General features: G+C 47.4%; 1 protein-coding gene across 1 annotated transcript in view; it reads right to left on the bottom strand.

Moving 5' to 3' along the window:
• Nucleotides 1–3,243: 3,243 nt before the first annotated feature.
• The window catches only part of CLSTN2 (calsyntenin 2), a 572,396-nt gene continuing 561,083 nt past the window's right edge, over nucleotides 3,244–14,556 (bottom strand). The window contains exon 17 of the mRNA XM_036991730.2: nucleotides 3,244–14,045. Within this exon, the coding sequence (XP_036847625.2) occupies nucleotides 13,845–14,045 (201 nt within the window). The 3' untranslated portion in view covers nucleotides 3,244–13,844. The remainder of the gene's footprint in view (nucleotides 14,046–14,556) is intronic.

Below are 14,556 nucleotides of genomic sequence, written 5' to 3'. Positions count from 1 at the left end.
TTCACATGGCATGACTATATCAATTTTTCCACAAACTTTCTACAACTTTCTACATTCAGTGTTCTCCCTCTTTAAATAAACAGCTGTACTTTAGAACAGTTATCTTCTCTTATCAAAAGATATATTCTTTAGCATGCAGAAATGTTTTCCTTATTACTTTAGGTAGTTTTACTTAGAACTTAAAACCATTAGGAACCTTAATTTTCAGTGAACACTGAGAAGTGGGCTATTGTAAACCATTACACTAGCATTCTTTAGATTAACAAATTTATGAACATACTTTATAATTTCTGGACCCATGTGCTTTACAGCATAATCTCTAAGCATAAAATATGTCTATTTAGCAAAACATTAAGGTTTTAGGTTACCACAAAGATTCTCAGGCCATTTGTAGGTATACATACTGTACTACACTGTAACACACTATTAAGATGTTCACTTGCTACACTTAGTTTACTCATTCCTAACAACTATGTTATTTTACTTACATTAGACAAAGCCAAGCCTCACTTTAAGCATTTTTCCTTGAAAGATTTAACAGATAATATCAAAACTTAAATGACTTTAGGTAAACTTAGGCAGCTGATAACCATAAGGACATGTCTGTTCAGTTTAATTTAAATTAGCATTAATCAATGCTTAATATTTCTATTAAATTTTCTGGAAGTTTTAGAATGCCTAATTTCTACAAGCCCTTGTCTTTAAATCAATTTTTATTAATACTATCCGGAGTTAGAAAAGTATTTTTCATTTACAGACTTAGACACCCAAACATACAGATTGAGACATAATGACTACAGTTAGCAACACTTTTCGTAAGAGAACATATACACAAACTGATAAAAAGATTTAAGTTATTAATATCTAATTGCCTTCTTTCTTTTTAGCTTATTTGATTACAAGTATCTCAGTTTTCACGAATACACTCTAAGGGCGAGCAGTTTACATAACTGGGTTAAGTTTTAGACGGCCCCAGATGAACAGGGCCGATGAAGGCTCTGTACTGATAGGGACAGTGTGTGTCTAGGGGGCTGGAAATGAAATGCAAGTACGATTCTAGCACCAGTTATTTAAAGCCAAGCTGTATTGCAGAAGATAAATTTCTTCAGTTTCAGGGAGTCTAGTTTAAAAACCTCCCAATTTTTGAAGATAATGATGAACCCAATAAGTAGAATAGATTTTCACTAAAAAAATTTAGAAAACTAGTCCCATATTGTAGTCTATGGGATTTTTGACTATTTCCCTTCTTTGCATCAAAATACATTTAGCTGCATAACCTTATTATATTGTCTACTTCTCTCAGGGGCCAAGCCTTTCTAATCAGAGACTTAAGACTGGTAGCGGACGCTAATCATCTTTTAAGTGGCTAACGGGTGCTGAGACACATTTCATGAGATAAAGAGTACAGCATTTAGTCAGGAATAAGAGCAATCTCTAACCTTGCAGTGGTGGGCATCAGGTTCCGTGCAACTGGTGAAGTTAGAAGAGAGTTAGGAAAGTCCCCTGCCTAGATGCCTCTGAAAGGGAATCCCAGCCTCCACTCAGGTGACATTCCCTGCTCCCAAGAGAGATGGGGGATCCAGTGAGGGAGGCGCAGGGGAACCTGTCGCTCGAGACTTTGAGATCGGACGCTGGGCTAGTCCCATGTAAGTGGCTGATGAGAGCCCAATGTTGTGTGCCATAGACGGCTTCCTTCTATAAGGACAGTGATAGAAAATGCGGGCTCGGATGCCGATACTCACCTCCGAAGTTATCCCGGACTAGCCCCCAAAAATGATGCTGGGGTTCTTGTTCACAGAGCCGAAGAATGAACTTCATGAACAGTCAAGGTAGGAGAGCAAGGTACAGGCTTTTATTTAGAGATAAAGTGAGAGGACACAGCTCCTGGCTCAGGCCAGGAGGGGACAAGAGAGTCCCGGGTGGTGTGTTGCCTAGGGGTTTTATAGGCAGTTGAAAGAAAAAGGGCTAGGGATGTACACCTACTAAGTGGTCTCAAATACTTCTGAAGAAACACTAAGTTTCATATTAGTCTTCCTGGTTATTTATAAGAATTCACTGATTTCCTCCCAGGATAGCAGCTTCCTGGTCTGGGAGCATGTCACTCAAGATTGCCTGCTTTGCTCCCAAGGTGGGCTGAGTTACTGTCTGTTTGTTAAGAAACTTTTTTAAACGAATTGGGTTTTAAGATGGAATCCTTCCTGTTTTTACTAGTTGTTTTGGGCTTGCTTGCTACATTGCCTAAGTTGCAACAAATCATTTGTTTAGGACTGGAGGAAGAAAAGCAGCACTTGGGTAAAGTCAGAAAAATAAGCTGGGCTCCCCTCAGCAGGACAAAGCAAATTTCACAATGGATTATCTTACTTTTGTTTTTTCCAGAAGCCTTCACCCTACTTGGTTTAAGCCCATGGGTCCCTGTCTCAGGAGCAGCCGGGGAACGGGGAGGGCGGAGGGGGCAGGCAGATGGCACGAGGTAGGGGAGGGTGGCCAGAAGCTGTAAAGATGGCCATGCCCACAGGGATGTGTGGCCATTGCTGCGTCCTATGCAGTGCCATTCCTCTCCATGGCCCCAATGCTTCCAAGAAAAACTTTGCTTTGATTTTCCCCTCTTTCCTCTGGAACTAATGTGTACGGTTTATCCCTGGGTATGACTAATATGAAACAGGAGGAAGAGGCTGCTGAAACTGTAACTCACAGAAACCTGGGGGAGCACTCTGGGTCCCCACTGGCTTCGGATGGAGAGGGAGCCTGTCTTCAATGGGCTTCAGGGGTGAGGGGGCCCTGGGTGGCTGCTGGGTGTAAGGGAAGGTCAGCATGGACGAGCGGAAAGGGACAGGCTAGGAGAGAGATGGATCTGTGCTCAGAGCCATGACCCCTCTGGCAAGGCCCCCGGCTCCTCTGGGTCTCAGTGTCTTCGCGTTGACAGTAAGAACTACCTGCTGTAAGAGTCAATGCAGACCGCAGGCACAGAGCTCTGGTGCTTTGTAGGTGCTCACGAAATGCATTGGGACTGTCTTTGTATAGGTAGGTCTCCAGCGGCAGTGCTGCTGAGTACCATGCAATAGGGCGCCTTGAAGAGGTCTGATGGGGTTCCATTTACCATGTCACCACCGCTCACATCCCACACCACTCTTGCCCACACATGGATTTAGGACAAAGCCCTGGAGAATGTTGGCCCAGCTAAGGCAGGTCTCAGCATCTCATCTCATCAAATAGTCTGAAGAACAGAAACTCTCAGAGGTCATCTTTACTGTGAAACTCTAAAATCATATTTATTCACCAATTCACAGAAAGTGTTGTTGTGACTACCAACATGAATCAGTTTGTAGGCATTTACAAGCCAAGGCTGAAAATAAGTATCTTTTTGTGTGGAATAGGCATTTAACAAATTACTTGGAAACTGCAAGAATCTTAATTGTTAGAAATTTAAAGTTTGTGATTCAGACCTGGGTAAGATCACAGTCTTAGGAAGAAGCTCAACAGATTCCCATGGTGGTTCTTATTTTCTTCCTATATCGTTATATACATACAGATTCTCAGTGCCCCTCCCCCCGTGTGGCCTGGAGTGGGTAGGACTGCGCAGTTAGGCAGGGGAGGGGTGCTGGGAGAAGGCGTGGGGAGGGAAAGGGCATTTTCTCTGATCCTCTGTGACTGGAGAGGCTTGTTCATTGAGCAAGATGACAATGTGCTCTCCAGAAATTAAATTCTATAAGTGCACACAGTCCTTTTAGCAAGAAAGTCCAAAGTTTGCATTGTATCACACTCACACACAATAGTATATTAGCAAATAAACACATTTCTGGACTAAAAGGATCCATTTTTTGAGGCAGTTGGAAGAGCTCCGAAGCCTGTGTGTCAGGTTCACACTGACCCTCCACTGGAGGCGGCATCTCCAGATACAGGGAAGAGAAGGATTGAGAGAAGAAATCGCTCAAACTTTTGGCCTGGTGGAGCCTTTACATTTAGTTCCAGAATTGTGCCTGAAGTTGGAAAAATTCAACAATTCACCAAGTGTTTAGGAAATGGCAGAGGCAATAGGAGGGGAGCCCCCAGCCCTTTTCCTGTAGAAAGAGCATTAGGTATTAGGCAGATGTGGTCTAAGTGACACAAACCCACTGTGTGTAACATCTTGTCACCGCTCACTACCAGGCAGCCAGACCCAGTGCCTGCAGCTGGCTGAACATGGCTCCGAATCTGTGAATTCACTAGGGCTTCTGCTCAGACAGGCTGTGATGCTCTAGGAGGGGAATGTGGCCAACTTACTTCTCTGTGGCTCACTTAATTTGGGGTATAGTGATACTACTGAGTGTTAGTTGGATCTTTGATTTCCAAATGCTTACCAAACTCCTACTATGGGCCAGGCACTATTCCCAGTGCCTGGGAGCTAAAAGTAAACAACAAGAAAAAGTGTAACACCCAAACCAGAGTTTCTAAAGAATTTAAAATGTGTTGGGATCATTGACATCTTCATTCAATAGCTTTATTTCTGTATTATATAAATGCACACAATGCACGTATATTTAGCTGTTCCTAGTCTAGTTATCTCTTATAATTTATATTTAATACAAACTAACTTTCCAAGCCAAAATGCCCCACCCCTCCAGTCATTCTGAATCTTACCTTAATGACATTATAATGTTCATGCCAATAACATAACACACCCTACAGATTTCTTTGAAAACAACCAACTCTACAAGCAATTTCTTTTCTAAACTCACCAACTTGTTTTCTCTAATTTCTTTCCAAGCCTGTTCAGCTTAGGGCATCAACAGCCTTTTTTGGAAGCCACCGGAGTCAGGCTGGAAGCATTCAGGTGGATTGATCCATCATGACGAGTTCAGTTAAGCACAGAGACCCCCTTCAAATGGCTCTGACATTGGAAGCATTGATGTGACTGCCTCTGTGGTCATATGGCCAGACTTCCTCAAAGCTTGCTGGCACTTGGATACAGCTTTCAATACAGAGGCGTGCTCTGGCTTCCTGGGTGCTGGGTGTTCCTACTGCTCATTCCTACCCAGCCTCACCTGTTCCCTCTCCAGCTCTGAGTCACCTTTCCCCTCAATCTCTCTTTTCTTGCTTTTTGAGTGATCAGCCCCGGGTATCAAGTCTACCATTCCTCCTCCAAAGAGCTTTTGCTGTATTCGCACCCCTTGAAGTTCCCCAGCAAAGGCAAGCCTGGCTTCTCCGGCACCCCGCGCGTCAGTGCTCCTTTGCAGCCGCGTGAGGGAGCCAGGCAGGGAGGGGTGGTCCACACTGATCAGCATGGGTGGAGGTGCACGCTAGATTCAGATTTGTGACCCACAGGCACAAGGGGAGCCCCTCCCCATAAAGGCCCTCATAAACCCTTCCCGAGAGCAGGTGCCCCCAACCCTTCCTCTCCTGTTTCCACAAGGGGCTGGAGTCGGTGCTCAGACTTGTGGTTGATCCTCTGCTTCTGCATCTAGACACAATCTGTGAGCTCCTTTCTCTGATAGCTCTTTCTGCTGAGGAAGAAAACCCTCAATGTGTGCGTGTGCGTAGGTCAGCTTTGTGCGTAGGTCAGTTTTGAAAGGCTCAGAAAAAACAGTCTGGGCAGTAGAGATGCATTTTCATTTTCAGATAAAAGCAAACAGACATTAAAGCTGACATGTTTCCGTTGCCTGTGATTAATACACCTGTCTGCATTTTGCCTCTCCTCACGTCTATTGTTCTCCTTTCTTTAGTCTATTGCGAATTGAGCTTCATCTTGATGAATCTCCTCTGTAGTGCATCTGATAAAAGGGACAGCAGAGCAGCACAGGGCTGGGGTCACTAACAGACTGGGGCTTCCTTGCTCGATTGCGATGTTGCCCAGGACCTATCGATCAGAGCAAGAGGGCTCATCCAGGTGCATCCACCCTACCCCAGGCTAGGGGCTTCTTTCCCTGGTTACAGACTTGGAGGGGTCACTCTCCCCACAGCACTGCTCCTGCTCTTTTTCCATTTGGGCAGCCTTCCTCCATGGCACTTCCATTCCCACCTGAACTGATGTTATGAAGGATCTAGACTTAGATAATAAGGGAAAAGATGGGTGAATCTTTCTCTGTTGGAGCATTTTAATTTTTCCAAACCCAGTCCATTCACTGAGGTCAAGTGATCTCTGGTCTTCCTTTTGATTCACAAGTTATTGTGGGCTGTGCTCAACACCCAAGGTGCTGTGCTGGGTAAGTGACTATTCTGGCCCTGAGAAGGGACTGTGATGGCAGGAGGCAGGGTTGAGGAGCCATAGCAGCCTCGCACAGCCATGTTTTCCAGGGTCCCAGTCAGGTACCCCATCAGAGACCTGGGAACGGAGGGTAGTGGCTCCGTTTCATTTAACTGACAGTTCTCATGGAGTAGGATTCTAACCCTGGAGATGTCCCCTCAGTGGTCAGAGCTACCAGCTCTTCTCTGCTCCTCAGAATGGGGGAACTGGCTGGGGCTGGGACACGGTTCTCTCCATTGTTTCTGAGGAAAGTAAATGGCCGGTATGGCTTGCACAGTGGCACCCGTTGTATGTCTCATCTGTGCCCAGCCTTCCAGTGAACACCCCCTCCCTACTCACTCACCCTACCTGGTGTCCTGACTGCATCTGAGCTCCTGATGCTCAGACTATAGTGTCCCCCTGTCCTGCCTGAATGGACACGGGTCCAGGCCTGCCTGTGAGAACAGAGCCCATCCTGTTTCCAGAGCGACCCAAGGCCTCTCTGTCCACCTCCTGCCATCCCATTTCTGAAAGTAGAACACAAAACCCAGTCCTTTTGTCTCCCAGGGTGCTTCGTAATAGGTGGCTGACTTCAGGGAAACACATAAAATTGCCTTAAGGTTTTGGGAGAGAAATAAAGAAAAACCCCTCGGGCTCTAAGCGACATGAAGAAAGCACTTCACCTTCCCTCCTGGGTCTGGTTTTCCTCATTCTCTCTCGCAAACAACTGGCAAGTGCTGTTGGTTCTTTTTAGCATATTCTAATCTGTTATTCTCGATATGGTCTCCGCGGTCCCAGGAGATTGGTTGGGTATTTAATCAGAAGACCTTTTTACAAACTGGGCTGGAGAAACAGAGGTATCCTTGTGGGCATTTGGGAGGGCTCAGTGAGGACGCTGCTGGGAAGACCAGGGATGTGTCTGGTCAAGAGAGAATTGGGGTTCTTAGGAACTAAACAGCAGGTGCTATGTCCCCAAGGCCATGTGTCTGAGCCCCCTCCCAGCTCTTTCCTGCTTTGTCCTTCTGCCCCAAGGACCAGCATCCTGGCCCTCTTAGCCCCCATCTCAGAAATACTCATATGAGGACAGGTTCTGCACCATAATTAGGTGTCGATGACTGATAGAACTCCACCTGGTCCTCCCAAAGCTTTGTGCACCTTCACGGAATTCAGACCATGAATCAAAAAACAAAATCAGTAATTGGCTGACCTCAGGCCCTCAGGGAGGTGGTGGAGAAAGGGCACTGGTGGACCTGTCATCTTAATAGGACTTAGATAGCTGAAGGCGAAAACAGATTCTGTCTGTAGAGAATGCTGCTGGTTTGCTTCTGGTTTTGTTTTCTACTTTCAGTGACATCCAGAATGAGTCACTGTCCTTGCAGGAAAAGCCATTCATTTGCCATCCAGGTGAGGGGATTGCAGTGTGGCATGCCTCCAGATGGGGCAGTGCTGCAGCGACCTGGCGGTGTCCTTCAGTGCCCCCACTCCTCTCTCTGCTGGGCCCTGGAGGCTCCCCAGCATAGAGACTGGGGAGAGGCCAGTTATCCTGGTGACACAGGGCCACCACTGCAGTGTCATTGCTTCCCCCAGAATTTGGGCCTTTGAGGAGACTGCTTAGCATCCAGGGACCTGGAAGGCAGCCTTCTTAGGGGTGGGTGGCCTCACTACAGCATCTATTAGTCTGAGTCTCTCTAGGATGAATGGGGCCACACTGGCAGAAAGTGGCTCATGAGAGGAGTGGAACTGGGACTAGGACCAGGGCTCCCTGAAACCACAGCCTCAGGGAGCAGGTATTGGAGCCTTAAGGGTGGGTGGGGCCGTCTGCTGTGGCTCCTATCATCACTACATTAGTACCTGATTACTTGATCTTGTTAGGGTCATTTCCTCCCAATGCCAGTGAAAGTCATTCTCCTCATCCTCTCCGTTCTGTGTGCATCAGCAGCAGAGGGCTGGTTAAAGTACGGACAGCCGGGCCCCACTCCCAAAGTTCTGAGTGAGCAGTGAGTGGGGCCTGAGAATCTGCATTTCTTTCTGTTCCCAGGTGATGCAAATGCTCTGGTCTGGGGGTGCACCTTGAGAGCTTCTGCTCCACAGTGTCATGTGAACCCGTAGCAGGTCTCCCACAGTCAGAGCCTCCTTCCCCGTTCAACCCTTACTTATGGCCTCACAGGTGTTTCCTCCACGGGCTTTTCCCGCCCTTGGGCCTTGGCTCACCAGCCCTGTACCTGGGTTGCTGTATTTGAGGTCTGCCTGCCATTCATACCTACAAACTTCCTTTGGCCGGAGTTTCACTGAATCGCAGCCATTAGTCACGTGATATCCCCCTGGTGGGCTTTTTCATCCATAAATGAGTCAGGCTGGGGTAGAATTAGAGACATTGAAGGAAGCATTGCCTACTTTCCTAGAGAGCTTCTCAGCTGGCCTCAGGGCTCCCAGAATTACACCTACCATCTACTGTAGGGTAGAGAGCTGCCCAAGCAAGTCACTCGCCTCTCCCAGCCCCACACTTCCGTCCTAACTGCTCTCAGACAGCCCTCAGTGCTGCGCAGGCAACAACCCGACAGCTCCTGAGAACAAGAGGTCCCCATGGGCAGGGCCGCACCTCATTCATCCTCTCTGTTCCTGGCACAGCACCTTGCACACCACGGCCCTCAGTAAGAATCTGCTGAGCTGCATTGAACAGAACGGCAAACACATAATCCCATCTGTTTGCTAATGGCATACAGGGGACATCTGATTGCTTTCTGGGGTGCTGGTGGTAACTTCTGTCTCTTTTGGTCTCCTTGGGATAGAGTCAAATTTGGCTTCTAATTCACAGCCCTTATAAAGCCTGCTTTCCTTTACACTTGGCACCAGTGGGAAAACTAGAGCAGGATCTCTAAAGCAGGTACAGAATTCATTTCCAGGGTAAAGCCAGTCAAGGCAGGGAAATGAAGGTGCTGGAGTAGACCTCAAAACTTTCTCTGCTCATTTCCTTTGTCTATCACTGGACAATGGAAAGTGATAACATGAAAATTAAATTGTGCCAAGGGCTTTGGCTTGTCAGCTTCAATAAATATCTGATGGATATAGAGCCTCCTTTACCATCCGAAGCCTGCCAGAGTATCTTGCAGGAGGCTTGGGGGATCCCCAAAGGTCTGAGAATGAGGTTTTCTTCCCTGAAAATTATCTACTTTTTACTGGCAAATTCTTTCAAAGTGTTAGACTCCTTCACTTCTGTGTAAAACTGATTTGGTTAATTTAAATGAGGGGATGATTAAGAAGTCCTCTTTTTCTCCCTCTTGGTATTATTGAATCATAGAGCCAAGAAGACTGCTAACTTTGAAGTACGCTGGGTAGGGCTTTCTGCTGATCATGGTGTTATTGATTCAAATAGTCAGAAGTCTTTAGGATCATTTTTAGAGCGGTGGTAAGGAGCAGGGCTGAAATGGAAATCACTCTGAGATAATGAACACTTCTGCTTAGAAATGATCACGGGCTGAGTCATGCGGAGAGGGTGCTGTGCCTGGGAGTGAGCCCTTAGCTCTACGGGGGTAGCTTTCAGTGGACAGCCTGTACCTGGACCCAGGGCATGCAGCTGTTGAGGAATGCTTGCCTGCGTTTGTGTCAGTTTGACGAAGAACAAATGCTTTTTGTTTTCTGTTTTCATTTCACCCCTGGAACACAGACATTTAAAACAGCTTAATTAAGGACTGTGGAGTTGTTCATTTTGGAGACAAAGACCACTGGCGAGTTGAAGGGGGGCTCTAAGTTAGCAATTTGCTGCCCTTGGCAAATGGAGGGTTGCTTTTTGTGCATGTGTCGTAGGCGGGTGCACACTACAGCCCATGGGCCAAATCTGTCCAGCTGCTTGTTTTTGTATGGCCTACGGACTCAGTCAGGTTTTTCCATTTTTAAATGGTTGAAAATAAAAATCAAAAGAGTAATAAAATTTCATGACATGTGAAAATAATATGAATTAAAATTGCTTGCTACTTTAGCATTCATAAAGTCTTTTTGGAACATAGCTATATCCACTTGTTTGCATATTGTCTGTGACTGGTTTCATGTTATAATGGCAGAGTTAATACTTGAAACAGTGACCACATGGCCTGCAAAACCCCAAATATTTACTATTTGGCTCTTTATAGATAAAGCTTGCTGACCTCTGCCATATGTATAGACATGGAGGACTGCTTCCCTCCAGCGTCCCTCTGCCTGGAGTGTCCATGTCCGCAAGGTACAGCCCTTGCTTCATGCACAGAAGTGTGGTCTAAACCCTGCCCACTAGGATGACCTAGCACATTCAAGAAAGTGACAATGAAATGAGATAACCCCTGCAACCACATTTTTGTTATTTAGATGAATTTGGGCCTTTGTCAGATTTATAGCATTTGATTAAACCAGCTAGAATATACTTTTAGTATTCTCTAAGCTAGGAGACCAACTAGTTGGTTGCTTTGTTCCATTAGGGTAACTCATTCTGTATTCGATTTTTCCTCTCACCTTGTTCCTCTTCCCCTTGGCACCTGAGTCACTGAGACGTTTCAGCCCATCTATTTTCCAACTCCAGAGAAGAAGCTGGTCATACTCTTGGAAATACAATCAATGCTTTGGCCCGGGGCTAAACTGGTCAGCTGTTGCTTGGGGTCTGAGCCTGTATCTGCTGCTGCTGACATCTGGGTGAGAGGCAACAGGGTGTCTGGGCCACCTGGAGTTTAGGTCTCTGAATGCCAGTGTATGAAGCCTGAAAACGCTGGGCTGGTTCATGACATTCTTCTCTTGTGGTTGGAATATCTGGCGGATGGCGAGTTACATTATTCACCACTCACGTGGCTATTCTCTGAAACTTCTGTGACTTTTATATGACTATCCCTTCTTGTTCTCACCCAGGGTGATGAGTAGGGCACTGGGAATATGATAAATGCCCCCTGACCTAGTAGCATCATTTCAAGTGCCTCATCTTTGTCACTGATGCAGAGCATGACCTCCCCTGACAGGAGTGGATGGAAAGGGCCCTGAATTGCTGCCCGCATTGTTTCTCTGCATGAGTCCAGTCACACATGATTCAACTCTGTGGCTCTTGCCAAGAGCTGTTTTTACCTGCTCCTGCCTCGTAAAACCCTGCAAAAGTATAGAGATTTCACTCGCCCCAAACAGCTCCCTCAGTCATGATAATGGATGCAGCCGTCAGAGACAGCCAGAGGATGTAAGGAACACCTTCCCACCCCAGCCAAACCGAAAGACTGAGCAAAGTGCTCTCATGAACAAGTGACTTAAATACTTTAAATCCAAATCCAATTCAAAAAGAATTGGTTTTAGACATGTCAAGTATTCACATTACTGCCACAATTTGGGGAGAATTCTGTTAGCCCCAAATGCCCAACCTGAGACTCTCTTTTTATTTAACTGAGGGGATTGGGAGGACTAAGCAATCCTACAGATTTTCTCCTTGTTGGTGTGCAGACACAGCCTGAGAGAAAAGGGCTCATTTTTGGTTGGGAGAATTCACAGAAATGTCTACTTCCATCCAATGAATATAAAACTCCAAACTTCTGTCAGTGGTTTTCCCTAAAAATAGGAAAAATAAGAGCGCTGGTTGATTTGCAAACGTGTCCTCCTTCCTGTCTCCCCCTTGCTCTGCATCTGTCCACTGTATACTTCCTATGCCCGTCTGGTTCCTGCCTGCAACCAGCCAGTCCTCTGGGGAAGGAGCCCATCTTACTCAGCTTCTTCCCTTTTCCACAGCTGCTGGTCAAGGGCTCTCCACACAGTAGATCCTCAGCAATGCCTGACAGCTGCACCAGTCTGAACACACGGAGAATCAGGGTGGCGGGCACTGGACCAGGTGGAAGGCATTTGGTCTGGTCTACACCTCTGAGTGACTCTTAGCAGGATGCTGAAGGTCTGAGCCTCAGTTTACTCATAATGAAAATGTGTCTGACAACAGATGTCCCAACTCCCCCACAGAATTACTGTGAGGCTCAAAGGTAGGAACACATGCAAAAAACACATTGGGCAATGGAAAAAGTTGCATAAGGTCCTATTCTTGAATCAGAAGGTTGCAAAGGCCTGTCATGGATCCTCACAGGGTGGAGGTCAGACTAGAGGACACTGGCGGTGGTGCCCCCTTTTTTAAGTGCTCCCTGTTTTGAGGACACAGTGAGTAGAATGAGCAGATTCTCGACTTTCCTTTGACCTGCATGCCCCTGAGACTAGCGGCAACCAAGCCAATATGGGACGGGCTGTGGGAGAGTGGGAAGATGGGGACAGATAGTACATACTGAGGACAAAGCTTGAGACATTCAAAACAAAGACTTTCTCAGGGCCTCGAGGAAGTCCTACAATGGCCCTAATTCTTGCCTGCTATTCTCTTGGCCACAAAAGATCACAGATCATTTACTATAGCAACAATTCTCTACAAGAGGTGTTCATGTTAGGACAGAGATGGAAAAGATTTCCTTATAAAAAAAAAGAAGAAAGAAAAAAATTAGGTTTTTGGATGTATTTGCCCTCCACCCAAAGCATTGCTCCTTTTGTGAGAAGAAGCTGTTATCACAAATATGATTCCAATTCCTAGAAGCTAAATCTCCAGACTTTCATTTTAGACTTGGTGCAGTTCACGCTTGCTCTAGTACATCCGAGAGGAATGTGTGTTCTGAAGAGGCAGAACAGTGTGAAATAGGGGCCGAGGGGCCATAAGACAGGTGGGGAGAGTCAGCCTCAGGCCCCCTCCAGCCTGGAGGAGCCCAGCCGCCCCCATCTGCAGACTTGTGCCGGCCATGAAGCATAGCTGGGCCATCTCATCAGCCCTTCCTTTGGACCTCTGGCTTCATGCTGTCACCACTGTCCCCTGGAGCAGTGCCTGTGTGGGAGGGCCTCCTGGTCCCTGTGGGGTCGTGTGGTGGGAGGGCCCAGCAGGGCAGCCACGTGGGTCTCAAGGCAGGCGGGCTCTCAGCTTTGGCTTGGGACCAGGCCCTGCTGAGGCTAAGGACCTATTCTTGGTATCGGACTTTTCATCTAAGCTTGATATGGCCTCCGAAAGGACAAAGGAAGAGGCTCTCCAAACTGGGAGAGAGTGTGTATGTGTGCGTGCGTGTATACGTGGGCAAATCTTTCCCTGTAAGTTGAATTCTGCCTCAACAAAGAGTTTGCTTTACAGTGTTAAGGGCTAAGACCTTCGGTGTGTGCAGTCTGGCTACCTTGCCTGTATGAAGCCACCTGGACAGTTAGGCGAGAAGAACCTGCTGGTCTGTGTGGGGAGGACTAAGTCAGGGTCACACAGCAAGTTGGAACCCAGGGCCCTGGGAATGCGGAGCTGAGGCAGGGTGAGTGATGTAAAGGCAGACCTTCTCCTTTGCAAAGAGCAGAAGAGCAGAGGCAAGACTGCAGCTTGGCCGGCAGGATGCTGGGTGAGTCCAGGGCAGGAGAAGTGGGGGCTACAGGACAAAGGTCACCCTAATGTCCCCACTGATGATGGCGCTGGGCTTCTTGAACCACCCCAGAGCTGGGACACAGGGTGCCCCAAGGTGCAGAGGGTGGGTTCCTGGAGACTGGGAAGGTCTGCCCAGACCGGTCATAGAAATCAGAGGCGACATGTGATAGACTCAGGCATATATCGGGGTGGGCTTACAAAAGGGACCCGTGGGAGGGCACAGACAGCAGGGCACTAGTAGGAAAGGGTGGAGTCGTCCCACTCCAGCTGGGCTTGCCTGGCCGCACTCTGCCCATGTCTGCCCCTGCCCATCCCCTCCTCCTCTTCGTCCTCTTCACTGTCATCTGAGTCACTGCTGCTGGCGCTGATGTCCTCCTCCATGTCCTCGTCCTCTTCCTCAGTCTCGTCTTCCCCACACCCTGGCGCTCCATGTTTCTGGATGTCAGGGGGAGAAACGCTCATCAGGGGCTAGGCAAAGGCCACCTTGGATATTATGTTTATCCCACCACTAAGGAAACATTTTGGGTCCCTTGGAACTCCTTTCCTTTAATGCTCAACCCTTGGGCCTGGAGACAGGCTTACTGGAAGGCAGGGCCTAGTGAAAGGCAAAGCAGAGGGTAAGGACAAAGGGCAGCGAGTTCCAGGACATGGGTTCAAGGTAAGTTGTGTGTACTAAACATTGGGCATTTAAGCCAATCCCTTCCACCATCTGATAAGCCTTTTGGCCTGAGGTTTGTTTTCTGGCATTTCTGGAGCCTATCTCCATGGAACTTTCTTTGCCTTAGGTGCTTGCTTCTCAGTGAGAGAATGGCATCAAGCTTACACCTCTTCTGCAGCTGAGAATATGATGTTTCTGGGAGTAGGGCTTCTAAATCAAGACTCAGGTGTGCTGCCCCTTGAAAATACTCCTCTGGGAAGGACAAAGTCCGTGGTCCTTATTTACCAT

Source organism: Manis javanica, chromosome 3 (assembly GCF_040802235.1).
Source record: "Manis javanica isolate MJ-LG chromosome 3, MJ_LKY, whole genome shotgun sequence".
Taxonomy (NCBI): Eukaryota; Metazoa; Chordata; class Mammalia; order Pholidota; family Manidae; genus Manis; species Manis javanica.
The sequence above is the reverse complement of the archived record's forward strand: the minus strand, read 5'-3'. Positions and strand labels throughout refer to the sequence as shown.